Below are 21,324 nucleotides of genomic sequence, written 5' to 3'. Positions count from 1 at the left end.
TTATAGTGGGTTTGGAGAGTTTTAGTTTGGGAAAAAATAAGAACTTTATACAACAAGAAGTTACCAAATGAAGAAAAATCAGACATAAGAACTTACCAAAACGCTCATATCTATTATGAAAGGGAGACTTCGCCAGATGACTTCCAGGACTTCTTGGAAGTCCAGACGACTTCCTGGAAGTCCAGACGACTTTGTCAGAAGACTTCCAAGAAGTCTAGACGACTTCCAGATGACTTCCAGACGACTAACAGGTAAGTCGTCCCAGAAGTCTTCCAGATCTGAAAAATCTGCATATCAAATCCAGATCTGAAAAACCTGCATATCCAAAAACGTTCAAATGACTTAAAAATAGAGAAAATGAGTGGAAGATTAGATAAATCTACATTTATAGAACACACAAAAATACATATCTAAAATTAATAGATCTACCTTTAAATTAGTGGAAGATGAGTACCATTTGATTAAAAACATGCAAAAGAGATAGATTAGTAAGAAATACATGAGACAAAACTGAAAAATTCATATAAAGTTTGATGTTTTCAAGTCAAAGAGATTAGAGAGAGGTTGGAGAGTTTTAGAATGATGAACATTACATTTTTGTTGCAGCCATTTGAGAGGAGGAGAGAGAATGTGTAAATTTTTCTTTATATAAGGAGACAAAAAATCCAATTAGGTTAAATATTTTTGACTCAGACGACTTACTGGACGACTTACATTTCAGTCGTCTGGTGAAGAAATTAAAACAGACGACTTACATGTAAGTTGTCCAGAAGAGTTTAATATTTTTAGCGGGAAATTAAATATTTTTAGCGGAAAACTAAAATAGAAGACTTTCCAGACGACTTACTTGTAAGTCGCCTGGTTTAAATTATTTAAGCGGAAAAATAATTTTTTTAAAAAATTTTAGGCGGGAATATTTGGACGACTTACATGTAAGTCGTCTGTTTTAATTTTTTCACTAGACGACTGAAATGTAAGTCGTCTAGACCCTAAACATAACCCCTAAACTAGCTTTTATATGTCCGGTAAATGATCCGGTTAGGTTAAAACGTACATTGGTAAAATTAAAGGTTCGGTACGATGTGGACGACTGAAATATACGTCGTCCGAGTAAATTATTCAATAGACGACTGAAATATAAGTCGTCCACACCCTTAACATAACCCCTAAACTTAATTATCTAATTAAACACTTCATAAAATCAAATCAAACTTGAAAAATGTTTACTATACACAGAAATAAACACATATAGGTGAAAACTAATTTTTGAAAAAAATATTTTAGTTTTCCAAAATCTAACCCTAACAATACATACAATACTACAACATATGTTTGCCAAACTCCTAAACCAAAAAATATCATGATTCACTACTTCCACTCATCTATCTTCAAAACAAATCAATTTTATCATATCTTAATTTATATTACTTAAAATTGTTTATAATTACTTGATTTTTATTTTTCACGCATCAAAATATTTTTTTACAAGATTTATAAATTATTTTTAAAATAAACTGGTACGAGACGACTTACACTTCAGTCGTCCAGACGACTTCCAACATCTCAGACGACTCAGACGATTTACTGGGGCTATATTCGTAAAAATGGCTTCTGTTTTTTTGTTTGGTCACAAGGGGCTGAGCTGTAATTTCACTAGGCTTTTAGGTTAGTTTTGCATTTGATTCAAGTTTGGGTATAGGTTTGGGGTTAAAATCAAGTTGTGGGTTAGTTTTGGCAAAAACCCCAAAAAAAAAAGTGGTATAGTTTATTTATTTTTACATTTATATTAATCTTGCCGAATGGTAAAAAAAAACTTGTGATTGGTAGAAGGCTAGAAGTAGTACTGCATGTGATAACATTTTCACTTATACAGTTTGCGGACTATAACATTAATTACCTAAATGGGCTAATTGCTAATTGGTATTAATATGATATATATATGATTGTTTCAAAAGTTTGTCTTTTGGAGAGACTACCAAAAAAACGTCCATGACAAAACAAGAAAGCTATGTCGACTGACATTTGGAACTATTTCTTCTTCTTTTATCATAACGTATCAATTTAGAGAGAATCTAAAATTGTAATTGACTTTCTTCTCTGCTTTTTGTAATGTTCCCACTTTCATATGCATTTTTACATTGAATACATAATCTAAAAATGATATATAATGAGTTATACATTGAGTTATTATATTTTTGCTTAGGATCTTTTAGGCCGGATAGAACTTCACCATTTTATCAATACGCAACGCTGGTTTAATGCTATCATGGTGAAATACATTTTGCGTAGCTAGCTATACGAAGAATCTCATAGTAGCATAGTATAATCACGACTTCGACCAATATGATGATATACGTTGTAACATATAATTAACTAGAAATTGGCTCCACATAAAACTCTGGGTTTAAGAATAAAGTCATAGAAAATGTGGTAATATACATAAATCGGAGTTGAGATGCGGCTTGTAGGAGAGAAAACAACTTGGTTAGATGTAGCAAAATTAACTGTAAATTCAAAACCAGTATTTATTATATACAAATTTTTATTTTCTTTTTGTTGGATATTTAATTTATGGAACGACCGAAGCAAATTAAATGCGTCCAAAATACTATATATGATAGTGACTGTTGAACTTGGTACAGTATTACAGTGACTCCAAAACAAAAAGGCATCAGAAACTCTTGTCACAGACCCTATATTAAATCAAGGCGTGATTTGTGTTGTATGATGAATTATTAGATATATAAAAACTTATTTAATGAAAATAGACTAGTTTAATACTATATTCGTCATCATAAACTATTGTTATTTTGATTTATTAATTTGAATATAAAGCTAAATAATATGGATGATAATACGTTGACAAAAAATCCACAAGCCATGCAATTTTCTTTTTTTTTCTTAACTTTTTAAAGAGATGATACGCAAGAATGATATATAGACCCGTGAAAAGAATATTAATTTTAAAACAATTTTTAGAAGCACATCAAAACATTGATAAGTGAAGGTGGTACAAATAAATTAAAATATCAAACACTGGTACTCTATTTCAATAAATATTGAAATATGTTGTTTGTGATTCTTGCCATGAGATTTTACACATAACACAAGGCGAGACAAAAACAAAAGAGGAGAATCATAAGAGACGGATGTTGGCTGAAGCCTTAGACCATCCACAACGGCGATCCGTAGTGAACCCTTAGCACGAAAACATATGAGTTTTTGGTTTCGAAATTAAAAAAAAAAGGAGAAAAGGTAAGGATCAATCCTTACATAAGGGTTTTAAGGATCGGGTCCGTATCGACGTGGCGCACAACGATTGGAAGAGTGGGGACAAGTACCAATGAAATCGATGATGAGGCGATCGTTTGAGAAACGGCCCGTGGATGATGGAAGAATGTGTCTCCGTATTGGCGGAACGCGACGTGAGGAAGATCGTTAGGATCAGAGAGGTCGAGCAAGTTTCCTGTGTCGGCAATGGAGTCGCGGAAGTTGATGATCGACTTGAAACGCCGGCACTGCGTTTCAGAGTTCGCGGTGGTGAGAAACAGAGTAGATAAGATGAAGGTCACGAGCTTCTTCATTAAGGAATGAGAAGAGGGAGACGCCATGTGAGAAGCTCCAAGGTCTCTGGTCTCCGTCGTCCCTTCCGATTTTAAATCTCATTTATTTGTGAATATAAGGACTCCTCAATGAAGTCCACCATTGGACTCACTTTTTAATTTAAAGTCTTTAACTATTCAATTAAAAAAATATATAGTAAAATAGTGACTAAGGACTCCTTAATGGAATCCACCATTGTGGATGCCCTTATAGCTACTAGATTATATGCATATTCAACCAATATATATGTACTAGATTATAACACAAGGCGAGACAAAAACAAAAGAGGAGAACCAATCGGGAGATTTTATGCATATTCAACCAATATTTGAATTCAGTTGACCAAACAAAATTATTAAATGTAAATAAGACATGTTAAGAAACATAAGATTATATATATTGTTTTTGTAAGACTTGAGAACTACTAATGCACTAACATTATATTTTAAGCAAGCATATGATTTCTCTGGCGCAGAAACTAAGTAAGTTTGTTATCTAGACGATTTTGTAATGTGGTATGAATTATTATTGCCTGCATTTCTGCCGCTTGTCTCTGATTCTCCCTGGTCAAGTACATATATGTATGTCTTTGAGCACATGTGTTTGAGAGAGATAAGTCCAGAATCATATACGTTTTCATTTTACATATACAGTATTGCCTACGTGTTCTCAGGTGATTCAGATATGAAAGATTCGTTAGGTAAAATGATACATACGGTTGATTGAAATATGTATGCTATGAAAGGGGAAAATAAAAGAGATTATATTCGTTATTTTAAAACATTGTTCCTTACTCATCAACAAGCTGGAATAGCTCAGTTGGTTAGAGCGTGTGGCTGTTAACCACAAGGTCGGAGGTTCGACCCCTCCTTCTAGCGCATTATTTATATTTTTGAATCTCCTCTTGAATTAGAGGGCAATTTCGTCATTTAAACAAAACAACACGAACCATCCATTTTTCATCTCTCTCCTATTCCTTTCAGACAAACGCCTGCTGCTTCCGGTAAACTCTTCGCCGTCGTCAAGGTGACTCATTTCTTCTCCGATAAAGGATACTGAGCTTCTCGTTTCCATCAGACTGGAAGAAGAAGATTCATGGGTTTCCTTGTAGCCGCCATTAATGTTCCTCCTCCTACTACATTGATCCATCAACAAGTGAAATCGAAGCATGTATGTAGTAAAGGTATCACCTTTACATCTTTTCCTCTGTTTTTTTTAAGTGTGACTCTGTTTTTATTTGAACTGTTTGAAAATTTGCAACTGAACAGAGGAGAAGCTTCAAGAGAGATCTTTGTTTGCTCGTCGTGGTTTCTTGCACTGTGTCGGTGGTGCTTCGTTGATGGCTAAACTTGAGTTCTCTGGGGTACAAGCTGCTCAAGCAGAGGAGAAAGATGAAGGAGTTGTTGGTGCTTTCAAGTCTTTGTTTGATCCTAACGAGAGAACAAAGTCTGGGAAAGAGCTGCCAAAGGCTTACTTGAAATCTGCAAGAGAGGTTGTGAAGACGATGAGGGAGTCGCTTAAAGAAGACCCGAAAGACAATGCCAAGTTTAGAAGAAGTGCTGATTCCGCCAAGGAGTCGATTCGTGATTACTTGAGCAACTGGAGAGGGCAGAAGAGTGTAGCTGGAGAAGTAAGTCGCATTGCTTCCTTCTTGTTTGTTTTTCATCTCTTTGAATGAAAACCATTTTGATATGTGTTCAGGAATCTTACGCTGAGCTGGAGAAAGTCATCAGAGCTTTGGCCACGTTTTACTCAAAGGCGGGACCTTCTGCACCTCTTCCTGATGAGGTTAAGGCTGAGATTTTGGATGATCTTAATAGGGCTGAAGAGTTTTTGTGAGCAGATCCTGCAGCTACATGTTTTGATGTAACATGTTTGTATTGATGCTTATTATACTTGAGAACTTGTGAAAGCAACGGAAAAGAAATGTTCTGATATGCAACAAAACTAACAAATAGCTCCAAATTTACTAATGGAACGTTATATAATACAATGTTGTAAATCCCTGGATTGGAGTTAATAATAATTGATAAATACAAAGTAAAGACAGACAACAACAACAACAGGACTCTGAATGTGAGAAAAAACTTAGGCATGCTTCTCCTTATTCTCTGTAGTATCATAGCGCAATAAGGCGTAAAGCATATATCTTCATCACAAATATCTTTCTATGTGAAACTGACTGAATCTCTCATTACCTAATCTCAACCTTTGAAGAATGCAAGCTTGACTATAATCAATGAGCATCACAAATCCAGACAGATATATTGTACTTCCTCCTCCTTGGAGAACTCACGTCTTGAACACAATCTTTTCACAAAAGTAAACCATCTGCTTTCGATACAGCCAACTTAGCACCAGGACCGAGTCTGTCACTGTCTTTACATGAAGGAGTGGCCTCTCTGTTCGGTGAGTTTTGTTCAGTCTTGCCTTCTTGAGTGATAGAGCTTATATCTGATGATCCTAAACCGGAAGTAGATGAGGAGAGATTGTTTTCAATCTGAACCTCAGTGGATGCTTGTACGAATTCCAGAGATAGTAACTTAGCAACAGCTTCTACATTCACATCTTCGCATGATGATCCTGTATCGTCACGTTGCTTAGAGCAAGACTTCAACGTGAACTGACAAGAAGAAACGCTAATCCCAGATTCTTCACCAGGTATATATCTCCTCGATTCACCACCCTCCGGCTTGGAAACCGTGTCCATGGTTGCTTCAACTGGTGTACATATAGGACTGGTTTTCTCATCAGAAACGAGAGTCTTCTTGTCGCAGTCTGCATCATCATCAGCGACATGTCCATTGGAGTTTAGACAAGTTTCAGCAAAAGACGCAGATTCAGATTTCTTCTCTGTCTCTACCTCTGAACCCATGGCATCCTTATGTACAACGACACAGTCACCTACAGCTGCGAATTTGGACTTCTTTTCTTCATGGAGGAGAGGTTTGTGTAACATGTCTATTCCAGGAAACACCAACGTGTTGAGGGACCTCATCTCTTTCCTAACTGAATCATCAAGAGGGCTGAATCCGAAGTTACCGGTCCAGGCGTGCAAAAAGTCTGGAATGGCAGGGATTACCAATTTCTCAACCTTGAGAGAACGCATAGCCTTTATGAAAAAAAAGACAAACCAAAAGTTAAGAAGTTGAAAGCACCTTTCGGCATATGATGCACAGAGACAATGATTATACAGTCCAACCAGCTTACCGACTCAATGGCATCAAAAAGCCGACGACACATTCCTTGACGCCTGTATATATGCCTGGTTCCAATGAATGGCATCTCCGCCAATTGCATACCATGGAACCTAACAAGACAACAAAAATTAACTTCAGGAAGGTCCTTTAGAATGTATGAGCATATGCACTCATTTACGTCATCAACTGAAAAAACTAAAGAAATAAATAGCAATTCTCAATTACCGCTAGTTAAATGGCCTGCTTGTTCTATCAGAAACTAATTCGAGCAGACAGAAGACAGACAAATAGAAGACTAGAGGAGTCACAGTTGTAGCAAAAGAATGTGGCTAATGACTCAAGACAACGAGTTTCCAATGAATGTCAAGACAATTAGATAATACTCGGGGGAAAATGATGTGCCTATTATTAAAAAGTGTTAACTGAGAAGCTAGACAATACCTGAGAGATGCTGCACATATGATTTCATCTCCTCTCTCTAGGATAGCAGTGTAGAAGCCAGTATAATTAATCCGGCTGAAATTGGATCTGCGTAGAGAAGGCAGTCAACATATGGAATCAAGCATACATAACAAAGAGCCACCAAAATTTTTATAGGCGTTTATAGTTCTGTGCACGTGAATCTCAGAAATGATCAACATTTAAGTGTTGAACTTTATAAGACAAACACTAGCCTTTGATTCACTATATCTACAATGCCTAAGTAATAAAAACATCATGCTTTTTCAGCATAAGTACTAAAAGAGGGATTAAGCAGAAAAACTTACCCACAGTTATAAAGGACATTGCGAATTAGATTGATCCCACTCCGCCTGTCAATTATGGGCAAAAAACACTCATCCATGATCGCCAGCCCGACAGCTAGTTTTGAATTGTTTTCAATCCTTTGTGCCGACAACTGAGAGTTGAATTTTGAATCCGTGTCCACCCTATGTATAAGAGACCATGAGTAGCCACCTTCAATTTCATGTTTGACGCCAAGATACTTCTTCAGCTTTTCGAAGAGCTGTAGAAAACAATGTAATTAGCATACAAGGAGGAAAAGAGGCAAGAAAGACCAACCACACATTGACAAAAAAAAAATTACTGAACAAATAGATCAAAAGCTCAAGCAAACCAGCATTTGACCATCGTTAGAAATTGTAACCTCTCCTAGGAAATTGATGATATAAATAGAAACACCATAAGCCTTTTACCGATGCTATTACATATATGAGAATGATGCATAAACTATACAATCTAACGCGAGAATGAGGTTTGTGTTGACCAATAAAAACAAGAAATGAGAACTCAAGACAACAACCAGATAATACTTTTATCAGACATGATGCTCATACATTGAGACCTTGTGCTTTGACATATATGTATGTCCTTTATCAATAAGAAGAAAAACAGACTTAAAAATTAAGTCAGCAAGATTGCTGAGGAAGGTATTAGACGTCAAAATACCTCTGAGCACTTAGGTCCACAAAACGAAGAAGCTGAAGATTGAACATTATGAGCTTCCACCTCACTCATGCATGATTGGTGATCTACAAAAGCAGTTATAAACATTGAGGACGCAATTTTTACCAATGGAAGTTCATGAAAAGGATAATCAAGCTCAATGGAGGAAACATCTCACATTTTCTCCCACACATGTTGCAGGAAAGCAATGAAGGATTTTGGTCTTCGCCAACAGAATGCACCACAGCATCACAAAATTTGCAAGTGCAATTTGGACAGTGCCAGTCACCCACCGGAAGCACCTACAATTAAGACATGATACAAGTACGTTGGAACTCCAAAACCAGAAAATGGAAAATAAATAATAATACAAAAGGTTTAAACAGGTAAGACTTCACAATAATTCATACCTCAATACCTAGGCAGGCTTGATGGTATGTTGATGGACAACCATCACAGCAAAGCAAATCTCCACCATCGCCACAGATACCACAAGCATCATCATGTGGATCATCACCGTCGGCGTCCACGTGATGAAAACCAAGATTCTTAGCATCTTTCTGCATATTCCACGCTCTGATTTGGCAATGAAGAAGAGAACTGCCAGATTCCAGGTATATATTTTGGAAAGGCTGACATGACTTGCTCCCGGCATGGATCTCAAACCTGGAGATTGTGAGGATTTTACTGCAGCAGGCGCAATGAATCCCCGCTCTTGTTACCCATCCCTCCAGCATCACCTTTGTACATTGATGGTTCATGTATTGCACCTTTTCTCTTACCTGGACAACTCCACAATCAATCAACCAAGAGATCAATGTCCTCTTTCCAGAGTATGGATTGAACCCGTTGATCGCTGGATTCTTTTTATCCTCAGAGCTACGCACCTTCAATGTACATCTTCCTGTTTTATTGCTTAATCTTCCATCTAGATAATGTGAATCTGATCTAGAAGATGGCCTTGCATCATTGTAGTACGACGGTCTTTTACTTTTTGAGTGTAGATCATCACGAATAGGTTCAATTCTTCTTCTTTTTATAGATTTCCCATTCATCTTTACGAACCTCTCTTCACAGGTATCACTGTCCACTCCTTCTCCATAGCTATCCTTTTCACTCTCGCTACCACTGTAATCCTTTCCCCGTTTCTTTGAAGCCTCAGTCCCTGTCTTCTTCACCTTCCTTGCTAGATTGTTCACAATATCCTCTGATACAGAAACGACTGCAGCAACGTCCTTCCTCGATCTAGCATCGATGTCTTCTTCCTTTAACTGCTGCCGAAAAGCATCATATGCTTTAATTATTGACCAAAATGCTATCCCTGAGGGGTTTACGTATACAGTATCCAGGTAAGTTTGATTCCTCCTAGGTCTGTAGTCTATTGTCCATCCTGCAGCAGTCAGCATTCCCTTAATTTTCTCACGTAGTCTTTGCTTCTCTGTTCCGCCATTACGCAGTCCCCTTCTCTCTTCCCTCGCTGCAGGCTTCAACGATTCATCGGTTTCTTTCTTGAGTTTCCGGAAAATTGGTTTCCTTATTTTCGCTTTCCTCTCCACGTCGCTCTCTTCTGACTCTGAATAATTGTTTGGTTTCCTAAAGGATAGTTTTGCTACAACATTCTCACGCTTCTGTCCCTTCCCAGAGGAGGAAGGCAGTCTCTCATATATGTCTGCTTCTTGGTGGCTGGTTGAAGCAGGAAGTGTGCTTGTTTTATTGTTTACCTTCACCTTCAGAACACCGTTTCTCCCCTGCACCCTTATCGCCTCATCTGAATCAGATTCACTACTCAAACTCATACTACTCCCGCCATTCAAGTACGGTTTTTCCCTCCTAACAAACACACCCTCTCTCCCTGATCCAGACCCTCCCACAACACCATTATCAAACCTTCTCGGCGGAAAAGAGACTCTCCCGCTAACACCAACGGTGCCATTATCAAAACGCTTCCTCATCAAATTCGCGCTATCGAACCCATCGTACTCGTCAAACTCAAACACATCCAACTTCTTCGTCCCTGAAGACTCGCCGTTCCTCCTCCTCACAAACCCATTTCGGTCATCCTTCTTGCCTTTCCCTCCGAGGGTTTTGCGGTCAACGCTCCTAGCTGGAGGCTTCATGAACTCATCACTCGACTCGGACTCGCTAACAACAACTTTGGGTCTCTTCTTATGAAAACTACGCTTTGTTCCAGTAGAAGAAGACACACTCCTCCTGCAAAGCCCATCTCTTTTCTCCTTCTGACTCAACCTCGCAACTACCCGTGACCGCTCACCCGACCCACTACCTCCTTCCATATAAACGATCACTCCACAAACAACCAAACAAAAAAAATCTAAAGTACTGACCTTTAATCCTAATCCCGTTTGCAAATCACCCAAATCGATAAACCCAATACTCAATAAACGTCGAATCGCACCCCGAATCGCCGGATCCGTGGTGAGGAGAGACGAAAGCTTCGATCCTATCGGAAAACAGGAGAGATGAAACTCTCAGAGGAATATCCTTAAGGATCGAGCGTGAGGAGGTTTTGAGCTTCGGGATTTCGACGGTTGCTGGTTTTCCTCGGCGGGTGACAATGTAACTCCGCCGCAAGCGCGAGGGGAAGGAGAGGGTAGGGGGAGGGGGGCGCAATGGAGCGGTACGAAAGATGGGAAACGGAAACGAAACTTTTATTTTCTTTCTCGGATTTTATTTATAGTTAATCAAGATTTTAATTCGGAATGCACCCTATAGTTTGTGATTGATCAATTAACCCCCTCTGGTACCTCGAGATTCTTTACTGTTTCTCGACTGTTGCCTCGGAAAGAGACGAGGTGTTCATGGGCCAACGAAATACACCACCAAAGCCCAGAAATTATATGTTTCTTTCTCAAATAGATTTATTGCTATAACTGAAAGATGTTTGTTTATATAGAACATGCTATCTTAATTTTACTACTAGTACCAGATAATAACTCGCATCCTGCACAGGGTAAATTTTTGCTCAGGGTAAATTTTTTATAAAATATATTTTACTTAAATATTATAAATAACATACATTTTGTTATCAATAAAATTTTTTACATTTGATTAGAGGTGGACATCTGAGTACCATTTGATTTGATTCGGATCTTTGAGAATTTTGTTCGGTTTGGATCTTTGCGGGTTTGGTTTGGATTAGGATAACCTATTTAATTTTTTTTCAAAAATTAAAGTTTATAGATACTTTAAATATTTCAAAATCTAAAAATAAAAATAATATATAACATATAAATTTTAATAATGTATGCTAAAATACTTAAAATTAACATAAAATTTGGTTTAGCTTAAATATTTGGAAAGGAAATCAATAGATATTTTAAGTATTTTAGATATTATAAGTATCGTTTAGCTATTTTATACATGTACTTATAACTATTTGCATATATTTCCAAGTATTTTGGACAACTTAAAAATATCTTATATATTTTATATATACTTTGAGATATTAAATTTAATCTTGTTTGGATATATTTGGATACCTAAAATATTAAAGTTTGGATCGGGTTCGGTTCCGGTTCTCTAGATACAAAAAATTTGAACCCATTCGGATATATAATTTTGGTTAAAGCTCAGTACTATTCTTTGGATCAGCCTTGGTTCAGTTTTTTGGATTCAGATTTTTTGCCTAACCTTATATTTTTATTGTCACAAAATTTTAAACGAAAATGATGATGGTTCATATTTATTTTGGGTGTGCAACAATTTTAAAACCAAAACATATTTTACTATGTATGTGGCTCATTTAGTTAATCATTAAAAATTGTTCTAGGCATATTTAAGAAAAAAATGGGTTGAACTAAATTTAAAGTCGTTTTTAAACCAAATCACAAAATTTTCAAAGGAATTTTTAACAATTTTTCTGTAATTTAAAGTCGTTTAAAATATATATGTATATATATATAACATATAAGAAAAAATCTAATTTTTTTCATTATATGGTAATTTGATTTTTTAATTTTTAATAATATAAAATTAAACAAAAATGAGGAAATATGCAAAAATTGTTATCAAATCTTTATTATTTAATCATATTAGGTAACTCCGTAGCTTTTATTTAAGGAAAGAACAGCCGTTTTTTATATTTTGGGTTAATGTGATGTTCCCCAGTAACTGGATTTTTGGACCAACATTTTTTCAATTGATTATTAAACTGCCACATAAGCTAAATTGATATTCTAATTAAGTGACACCTAAACAAGGTCTTTTTAAAATTATTACAAAATTAAGGTTACAATTTTTTAAATGATTCTCAATTAATATATATGGGATTATGATAACTCTCTGCATGCGTGCGGGGTAGATTTTTAATACTAATGTTTGTTCATTAAATGATTTTAATATTTTGCAACTCTACAATTTTTATCACTAGCAAAATGACGAATAAAAATGTTGGTATCTTAAATGTATCATCGTTGTTGAAAAGTTAACGTATTACAACTCAATTTAATTATTTTTAAGTTTTGCGGGTGAAAAACATTACAAAAATCAGATAGGCAACATCGATGGTAAAATGACTAAAGGGGATTAGGTTTTTCTGCTTCTATAAAATTGTGCTTTCATTCTCGTGTTTGTTTCATTGATATGAGTTTTGTTTTTATTTTTAACTTCTTCTATGAATTCGGTGAATTATATAAGTGTCAATTTAAAAAAAAAAAATCACATCTGTAAAAATTAGTTCCACTCGAGATACATATCTAAGAATCAATTTTTTTGAAGAAAATAATTGGCAAACTATATTCTCATGTTAATGTTCAAATCTAATATATCAAGTTGTTATATAATATAAGTGCAAACTCAAAATATAAATATATGTCTAGTATATATGCACTAGTTCATTCTAAAAATCAAAACAACATCTAATTCTAGAACAATAAAATAAATAACTTAATTTATTAACCTACCCTTTCAGGTTTAGTTACTTAAGAGTCTACCTATAAAAAAATATAATACTTTGACATTCTAGTATATGTAAACTATGTATAAAGTAGAAACTGTTTCATTTATTAGATGATAAACCAGAAAGCTTATAATAAATCGTTCAAATCTCTCATTCTTAAAATTATAATAGTTAGATAAGATATTGTGAAGAAACAAATATTAGATGAATGGTTAAATTTCTCATTGTTCGAGCAAACTTAAAAGGAGGTGATTGGAATCTTGTCATGATATTTCATTAAACTATTTTTAAGAATAAAAAACAAGACTAAAATATTTAATCTGAATGAAATAATATATATATATATATATATATATTGCTTCCAACATTAAAAAATCACTTCGATTTGAAGAAGTGTATTTCTCAGATTGTCATTATCAAATAACATATTAGAAACCACCTACTTAAAAATTAATTTGTATACATAAAAGTATACATTTGTAAAAAAAATACATTTGTATAATTTGTATTACATTTTAGTGATATTGACATAGATATATTTAGTAGATTTTAATATAAATATTTATTAGTGACACTTTCTACTCATATAATTTTATTAACATTTGTATATTTGTTGTAACAAAATTTTAAATTGTTAATCACAAAAATTTTAATGTGATATATATCAATACAAATTTCAAAATTAAAATATTAAGATCTCAGTAGTTTTCAATGCAAATTTTGAAATTAACATATTTATATATTTTATATAGTATATAATTTAATTAAATTATATTAATATATAATATGAATATATTAATGAGATTTCATATTCATATTATTTATGATCATTTGTATCTTGCTTGAACAAAAGAAAGTTAAACCGTTGATCACAAATTTTTTTAATGTGAGACTTTTACCATTTTTAGTAATTTATAGTCTTTATAAAAACTCAAAATATAACATATAAGAAAAAATCTAAATTTTTTTATTATATGCTTAATGTGATTGTTTAATATATTTTAATAATATAAAATTAAACAAAAAAGAAAGAGGATACAAAAATTATTATCAAACATGTATTTTCATAATCATTAATTATCATATATATGTTAATTATATTAGGATTTTGTAGTTTTTATTTAAGGAAAGAATTGAGAATATTATTTCATACACTACGAATCAGTTTGATAGTTAGTTTAATAAAAAGTATGATATATATATATATATATCTATATGAACCAATTTATTTTTCTAATGATTCTAAGAATCATACTAGTGATGATATGTTGTTACGAAAACATATTGTAATGCTTCAAGATTAATATATAAGGGATAAACTATAATATTGCATCTTTAAATCAAATAAATACTGGTATTTATTATATATTATATATACACATTTATTTTCTATGAATTAAGCAGAAATTCTTATTTCGACATTATATTGTTCTCTTTGATATGAGGTAATAATTTAAAATTTATATTCTAATGGTTACCTTAAGTTCGTTTGTCTTTGTTTTCTTAAGTTATTAGCTTTGTTTTTGTTGTATGTTTTATTTCAGATTTTACCAAGTCATAGACCGCACTCTTAGATTTCATGTTTTTTATTAATTAGTGGTATGTTTGTGTCAAAAGAGGTCATGATATATTCAAAATATAGTAAGTAAATCATATTACTAAGCTTGAGCAAAATCATGCATAATACCAAGAATACAATGCTCATCGTTTGGTTTATTTTTCCAAAACATAAGCTACTGCTTGTACATAAAACGGTTTTTGGGCTTGAATTAATTTTACATTCTATTCCAAAAAAAAACAATCATGCATATTCAAAATTAGTATATATATCGTGCATGGGCATGACGCATGACAATCATCGAGTATTAATTATAGAGTTGGTATCAAATAAACATAACCATAGTAATTTCGACATATAGTTTCATAATCAAATTGTGCAGAAATGTTCAGTTGAATGATGAAAACGTGCAGGATTTGTGTTGACCCCTTTTACGAACGGAGTGGAAGAAGGGATAGTATCCTCATTTGTGTATCTGCAATAATAGGTTACAAAGGTACATATATTATATTGTTTTGATCAATCAAAGAGATATGAAAATGTGAAATGATGAACAAAAAAATCGAATGATTATCAAACGCCACTAACTCAGTGAAATTATCATAGTATCTTGACACTGCCCGATTTCAAAATTTGAACGAACAGAAGGAAAAAAATGAGATCGAGTTTGTAGGAGGTTTGGTACATATGAGAGAAATGTGTAACAAGAATAAGGAGAAGTAGAGGTGACTTGGGGGGCCTCACGTGAGTTGTTGTTGACATATTGCGTCAGTGCATATAACATTATAGTATTTCCAAAAGTCGCTAAGTCAATTATTACTGTAATAATAATGTCACCACTGTTTCTTATCTGTAAATACTATATTGTCAATATCCTTCTCAGAAAATCTAATATCAGGAATATTTGTCGGACTTCATTATGATAATTAGCATATAAACATCGATTTGTCGACTTCATTGGACAATTTCCAACGTATCTCTACGATAGAAATCTTTAAAATAAAATAAAAAAATAGAAATAATTTTTTTGTTCCAATGTGTTCTTCTACAGTAGAAAATTGCTATATTTATTTCTATAAATAGAAAATTGCTATATTTGACTCATAACATATATATGTAGAGTATGAATGGTTAATAGAATAAAATGGTGAAAAATGAAAAAAAAAATGGTGGAAAATGAGATGAAATAAAGGAAATAAATTTAAAAAAATTAAAGTAAAGTTTTCCATTTGTTTAAAATGAATGGAGAATTTATTATAGTTTTCTTTTTTTTTATAACTTCCATCTTATTATTAATGTAAATTCGAAGATACATAGTCTTTATGTAAGTTATGTGTTACATGTTTAGAATAAACTGTTGGAAAACTTTTTTCATCTGATTGGCAAAAAAAAATGAGAGTAAATATTTACTCTAACAAGTATATACATTCCTAGATGAGTAAACTGTTTAACGTTTAGTTCGCGTTAGGCTGATACAATCAACCTAGTGTTTATTAATCGTCATGATATTGATATATTAGTCAAGAAGATCATAGTTAATCCATATTTGAATAAATAAATACTGGTTAAGTTGGTAGTTCAAAATGGATTGTTTGTACTTTTGTATACAGATCGGAAATGAAAACTGTAATATTTAAAGACGGATTTACTTTTGATTTTATACATATCTATATCAGGTGTCTGATTCATCAAGACATTTAACTGACCAAATAGTTAAATTTTCCGCACAAAAATTATTTAGTAACATTAGATTAATCATCGAGTTTCTTTTTGTTAATTAATCTTGGATCGAGAGAAATAAAGAAACAAGTGTATTAACTATTCAAAGAATTATTATTTTAAAAATTAAATGTATTAGTTCACATTAAATTAAGGGAAAATTGGATAAATAGGACACTTTGAACTTGGATTTGTCACATTAGGATTTGTAGAAGATATTTTAGGAAAATAGGATTTTAGATCTTGTAAAATACCAAAGTACCCTTAATTTACCAATTATGTTGAATTTAAATTATAAATTATAATAATTTTCGTAATAGATTTTAATGTTAAAATTAAAATCCATAAAAATTAAAAAATAAAAAAAACACTAAATGGGAAAAAAGGAGACGCGGGATGCCGCAAACCTAATTCCCCTTTCTCTTTGTCTTCTCCGTCGTAGACTCGTCGCTCTCTCACGGCGATTTAGGGTTCAACGGTGAGAAGCTCTGTTCTTCGTCGGTGTTTCATCAGCCCGTGGTCTCTACTCTCGTCTCCGTCACCATCCTTTTCGATCTCACTGAAGACACAATGGCTGCGAATCGTTCTTCCTCTTCGTCGGGTCAAATCGATTTTCGAAGTGTTCTTCCATCAATTTCGCCTCTCAATCTCACAATTCTTCACAGAAGGTATTGGATTTCATCTATAGATTCTCATATTAAACGAAATCGAAGTGTTCTTCCATTAAAGCTTGATTTTTTTTAAAAATGATTTGGCGTGTTTCTTAAAATAATTTTGTTTCACGGATTGGTTAAACATCTTATACATTATTATTTGTGTGATGATATTGAAACCTTTACATGTTGAACTAATAATTTTGTCACAGTTTGTAGCTATGTCTGAGGAGCTACCGAAGAGGCTTTTTAAGGAGGGCGAGGAGCCCCGAGTTACTCAGATCAACAACAACTGCAGGATCGACTACATAATCCGAAAGTTCCAAGCGTGGCTGCCAAAGGAGTTGGATGTCGTGAAGAAAGACCCGGTTTTTCATCAGATTTTTAAGCTCCATGAGAATGGTCTTGGATACTCTGCGAGGGTGATACACAGCTTCTTGTGTAGGGAGCTGGTGACTTTCTTACAGCACGAGCTATGGTTTGTCTTTGCGAGGAGACCGCTTCGATTCTCATTGCAAGAGTTCCACGCCGTAACCGGGTTTGAATGCGATACTCACATTTCGATTGAGGAGTTTGAAGAGTGGAAATATGATGGTGGTTTCTGGAGCAAGGTTTTGAGGAGAAAAGATGGAACAATTACACTCTTCAACCTGTGGACTAAGGACAAGGAAGCTGTAAAGAAATGGAAGAATGCAGATCGCATACGTCTTATCTACTTGGCGATCATTCTTTGTGTGGTATTGGCGAGAGATGAGAAGGCTAATATCCCCCTGAAGTACATCGCGGTGGTCATGGATCTTGACAGAGTTCGAAGGTATCCTTGGGGAGTTGCTGCTTATGACCTTCTCTGCAAATCCATAGCCAAAAATCGTTCCCAACTGAAGGAAAAGACCACTAGCTATGTCTTGGATGGCTTCTCATACGCCTTGCAGATTTGGGCAATGGAAGCGGTGCCAAAAATCGGGAAGCTTTGTGGAAAAAAGCTGGATAAGGGTTTCAAGGACGGTCCTAGATGCATAAACTGGATGGGAGCTGCGAAGGTGTCATATGAGGAGATCATTCGCTTGGAGGAGATTATTACACCCAAGGTAATTTTATCTATTTATGACGACTCTTTCCGGTTTGAAATGAGTAGTTAGTATCTAACTGTATTTCCCTTTCTTGTGTAGGATGACATCTACCCATACATCTCATGGACAGGAAATTATGATGTTGTCAAAGCTCAGGCGTTTCGCAGAGATGATGATGTGGAGGATGACAGAATCAAGGTTCTGATGGAGATGATAAAGAAGGGGCATGATTTTAGTGAGCATGTTTGGGAAACTGAAGAAAATGAAGTGATTTCTTTATCTCTCGATGACGAATCAGCTGTGAATGATGAAGCAAGCGTGAATGTTGAAGCAGCCGAGAGTGATGACGACTTTCAGACTCCGAAAGGATCAAAAAACGTTGGTTCTAGATCAAAGAGGGGTAAAAAGAGGCTTCCCGATCGTGGTATGGAGAAGAGAAAGCATAAGGTTCTCGCAAGTGGCGCAAAGCAAGCTCCTTTTAATGAAGACATGAAGGCTTTTATGACACAGTTGTTTGAGCACAACTTCTCTGGAATGGAACAAAGGATACAGAAACAGATGGCCGAGACATTTGAGCAGATGCGGACAGAGCTTAAACAATCACGTAAGGAAGCCAGCGTTGAAGTTGAGCTTGGAGAGCCTTCACCGACAAAGCCATCGACGAGCCAGGCACCGTTGAGGAGGTCCACACGCGGGGTAAACAAACACTAGTCTTCACCATCCTCTTCAATGTTATTTTGTCTTGTTTAAGTTCGTGGTTTGCGTGTCTGTTTGTTTTATTGGCATCTAAGTTATCGGCCTGAATTTTGTTGTACTTTATAAGGTCTCGGTTTGTATGTGTGCTTGGTGTGTAAGTGTTCTTGGTTTGTAAGTGTCTTGTTTGAACTTATGTAATGGTCTGGAACTTTTATGTAAAATAATTATTAATGATAATGTATTTTGGTATCTCAATTATTGCTTATTTGTCATGAAATAACAGGATGGTTCCGAGACTACATTCGATGTGAATATAGTGAAGCAGATGATTTGGGTCGCGGGATAGGTACACAAGGGGTTGAAGGGCTTTCTCAGACGTCGTATGTGCCAGGCTTTGATCCATCTCAGGACAAAAAAGAAGAAGACTGGTGGACTCCAATGACTTCGGTCCGAGGTTCAGTGGATAATCCAGTAAAGAAAGAAAAGACAGAGATGAATACAGCTCCACCGCCGTCACAGTGGGAGAAATGGTGCAAAAGAAAAGGTCATGGACTTCAGCTTAGCGATTCACCATTGCCAGAAGATGCTTCTCCGCAGGCGTCACTTTATTATATCTCCGAAGAGTCATGGAAAGGATTCACGGAATGGGCATTAAAGCCTATACCTTTAACAATTGGTCCTACATGCTTTAATTTGTCTGTAGCTACAAGAGTAGTAAGTGCTGGAAAATGGCTTGGAAACGAGGTAATGAATCTTGTACTAACCTTTAGTGAATTTATCTTCCTAACACTTCTTATATGCTATATTACTTAACTTTCATTGTAAATTTTTAGGAGATGGATGCGGTTATGTTTATATGGCGTGTGAACACTACATTGAATCGTTGGGCCCCTCGGCGTGTTGCTTTCATGAGTGCTATGTTTTGCCTCCAAGTAGACGCTGCATACAAGAAGTTTTTACCAAACAAAAAAGCCTATCAATTGCCTGATTTCCTTCTTGGGTACGGCAGAGGAGAGCTTCCATCTCATGGGCGGACTGATCTAGTTTGGGGTGTTGATGTTGATCGACTCTACTTTCCTCTGTTTGTAAATGGTAACCATTCAGTTCTTTTTACATCCTAGTATACATTTCTTCGTTTACAAATTTTTGTGGACACGAACGCAGGTAATCACTGGGTTGGTGTCTGTGTAAACATCATTGAAAGAAAAGTAGAAGTCTTTGATTGCGGTCGGGGAAAGAACAGACAGTACGTTGAGAAGTTTGCTGCTATCATTCCTAGGATTGTGAAGTCCGTTGCACCACAAGAAAGACAGAAGCAGCTACTCCTCTCATCATATTCTATCGTGGATGTGCCTATGAAGTTGAGATTGAATAAAAGTTGTTGTGATTGCGGTGCATACGCTTTGAAGCACTTGGAATGCTCGCTGCTTGGTCTTGACGTCAGTTTAGTGGATGATGAAATCATTATGGGTTGTAGACAGAAGATTGGAGTGGACTTATGGGAGGCTGCACACGACCCCATCTTTGCTGAGGTTATGACACGATATGTGCCTTCACCATGGGAGAGGTCTGAGGTCTTTGACCTGGAGGATGATTGATTAACTGTGATTTTAGTAGTTTGGTTTGTTAGAATTAAAAACAACTTTGGCTTTGGTATTTGATTTGAATTAAGAAACAACTCTAGCTTTGATTTTGTATAAATTATGAAACAACCCTATAAAGAACAAAATCATAAAAACTGAGGACCCAAACCCTAAACAAACCCTTAACTAAAACCATAACCATAGACATACCCTAACCAAACCCTTAACTAAAACCATAACCATAGACATACCCTAACCAAACCCTAAAACCATAATACAATCATGATTCTTAATCATACCCTAACCAAACCCTTAACTAAAACCAAATACAAATTAATCCAACGCCTCAAACACACACCTATTTATTGATTATTTTTGTACATTGGTCACTATCTAAGTACGTCCATCCACTATGTTTGATAGATGTTTAAACACTAATTTAGAGGGTTCAAAGACAAAGTTCTTGTGGTGTTATCGATAAATTTAATGATTTTTTTCTGCTCTGCCTTAGCTAGAATACGCGTTCTGGGAGTATGAAACGACGTAGTTTTGGTTATTTTTTTGACCTAATCTCTTTTCTTCCTCATTCTTCCTCGACAGAGAGATTGCAGCGGCGAAAATTTGGAGATCGACTCCCTCATGTCTTCAGTAAATTCTTCATCCACTAAAAGAGATCGCCTCGCGAAACAACGGGGAATTCCCACAAGATGCAATTGCGGTGAGGCAGTGAATCGTTTCACTTCAAAAACAATTCAAAATCCGGGAAGATTATTCATTGTTGTCCTTTGGGATCTCAAAAGGTTACTCATGTTATCATATAACTGTCTCGTTGTTGTCCGATGAGAGTAGAATTAGTCAATCTAATTGTGTATTGGATG

The 21,324-nt window shown here is 35.0% G+C and overlaps 4 protein-coding genes and 1 non-coding gene across 6 annotated transcripts; 4 read left to right on the top strand and 1 right to left on the bottom strand.

Annotated features, from left to right (window-relative positions):
* The first annotated feature begins 4,407 nt into the window (after positions 1–4,407).
* Positions 4,408–4,481, top strand: TRNAN-GUU. The gene has a single exon. It is a non-coding gene; the product is annotated as a tRNA-Asn (tRNA).
* A 46-nt stretch (positions 4,482–4,527) lies between these two features.
* Positions 4,528–5,545, top strand: LOC103854582 (photosystem II D1 precursor processing protein PSB27-H2, chloroplastic). The gene is made up of 3 exons (XM_009131522.2): positions 4,528–4,786; positions 4,872–5,233; positions 5,305–5,545. Exons 1-3 carry the CDS (start codon positions 4,699–4,701, stop codon positions 5,440–5,442), a joined length of 588 nt encoding a protein of 195 aa, XP_009129770.1. The 5' UTR covers positions 4,528–4,698; the 3' UTR covers positions 5,443–5,545.
* A 6-nt stretch (positions 5,546–5,551) lies between these two features.
* Positions 5,552–10,926, bottom strand: LOC103854583 (increased DNA methylation 1). Its single transcript, XM_009131523.3, has 7 exons — positions 8,660–10,926; positions 8,428–8,551; positions 8,253–8,335; positions 7,571–7,809; positions 7,245–7,331; positions 6,814–6,913; positions 5,552–6,715 (listed from the first exon to the last, which is right to left on the bottom strand). The coding sequence occupies exons 1-7, from the start codon at positions 10,541–10,543 to the stop codon at positions 5,918–5,920; spliced, it is 3,315 nt and encodes a 1,104-aa protein (XP_009129771.1). The 5' UTR covers positions 10,544–10,926; the 3' UTR covers positions 5,552–5,917.
* A 2,897-nt stretch (positions 10,927–13,823) lies between these two features.
* Positions 13,824–19,121, top strand: LOC117128906. Of its 2 annotated transcripts, XM_033281726.1 has the most exons (3): positions 13,825–17,112; positions 17,317–18,185; positions 18,267–19,121. In XM_033281726.1, the coding sequence occupies exons 2-3, from the start codon at positions 17,319–17,321 to the stop codon at positions 18,876–18,878; spliced, it is 1,479 nt and encodes a 492-aa protein (XP_033137617.1). In that variant the 5' UTR covers positions 13,825–17,112; positions 17,317–17,318; the 3' UTR covers positions 18,879–19,121. The 2 variants fall into 2 exon arrangements, with proteins under 2 accessions (XP_033137616.1, XP_033137617.1); XM_033281725.1 differs by having other exon boundaries at positions 13,824–18,185.
* LOC117129014 lies at positions 19,003–21,075 on the top strand. The gene is made up of 4 exons (XM_033282296.1): positions 19,003–19,030; positions 19,147–19,607; positions 19,697–19,955; positions 20,028–21,075. The coding sequence occupies exons 1-4, from the start codon at positions 19,003–19,005 to the stop codon at positions 20,459–20,461; spliced, it is 1,182 nt and encodes a 393-aa protein (XP_033138187.1). The 3' UTR covers positions 20,462–21,075.
* The last annotated feature ends 249 nt before the right edge of the window (positions 21,076–21,324 follow it).

Source organism: Brassica rapa, chromosome A10, assembly GCF_000309985.2.
Source record: "Brassica rapa cultivar Chiifu-401-42 chromosome A10, CAAS_Brap_v3.01, whole genome shotgun sequence".
Taxonomy (NCBI): Eukaryota; Viridiplantae; Streptophyta; class Magnoliopsida; order Brassicales; family Brassicaceae; genus Brassica; species Brassica rapa.
This window is presented reverse-complemented; position numbering and strand designations above follow the sequence as displayed.

What these genes read in the sequence shown, in the direction of transcription:
- LOC103854582 (XM_009131522.2), top strand. Translation starts at nt 4,699, where the DNA reads ATGGGTTTCCTTGTAGCCGCCATTAATGTTCCTCCTCCTACTACATTG. An exon ending in GAAGCATGTATGTAGTAAAG is followed by an intron (nt 4,787 to 4,871) that starts GTATCACCTTTA and finishes GCAACTGAACAG; the next exon opens with AGGAGAAGCTTCAAGAGAGA. An exon ending in AGAAGAGTGTAGCTGGAGAA is followed by an intron (nt 5,234 to 5,304) that starts GTAAGTCGCATT and finishes ATATGTGTTCAG; the next exon opens with GAATCTTACGCTGAGCTGGA.
- LOC103854583 (XM_009131523.3), bottom strand. Translation starts at nt 10,543, where the DNA reads ATGGAAGGAGGTAGTGGGTCGGGTGAGCGGTCACGGGTAGTTGCGAGG. An exon ending in CAACATGTGTGGGAGAAAAT is followed by an intron (nt 8,336 to 8,427) that starts GTGAGATGTTTC and finishes CTGCTTTTGTAG; the next exon opens with ATCACCAATCATGCATGAGT. An exon ending in GTGGACCTAAGTGCTCAGAG is followed by an intron (nt 7,810 to 8,252) that starts GTATTTTGACGT and finishes TGTTTTCTACAG; the next exon opens with CTCTTCGAAAAGCTGAAGAA.
- LOC117128906 (XM_033281725.1), top strand. Translation starts at nt 17,265, where the DNA reads ATGATATTGAAACCTTTACATGTTGAACTAATAATTTTGTCACAGTTT. An exon ending in AGGAGATTATTACACCCAAG is followed by an intron (nt 18,186 to 18,266) that starts GTAATTTTATCT and finishes TTTCTTGTGTAG; the next exon opens with GATGACATCTACCCATACAT.
- LOC117129014 (XM_033282296.1), top strand. Translation starts at nt 19,003, where the DNA reads ATGTGTGCTTGGTGTGTAAGTGTTCTTG. An exon ending in GAAAATGGCTTGGAAACGAG is followed by an intron (nt 19,608 to 19,696) that starts GTAATGAATCTT and finishes GTAAATTTTTAG; the next exon opens with GAGATGGATGCGGTTATGTT. An exon ending in CTTTCCTCTGTTTGTAAATG is followed by an intron (nt 19,956 to 20,027) that starts GTAACCATTCAG and finishes ACACGAACGCAG; the next exon opens with GTAATCACTGGGTTGGTGTC.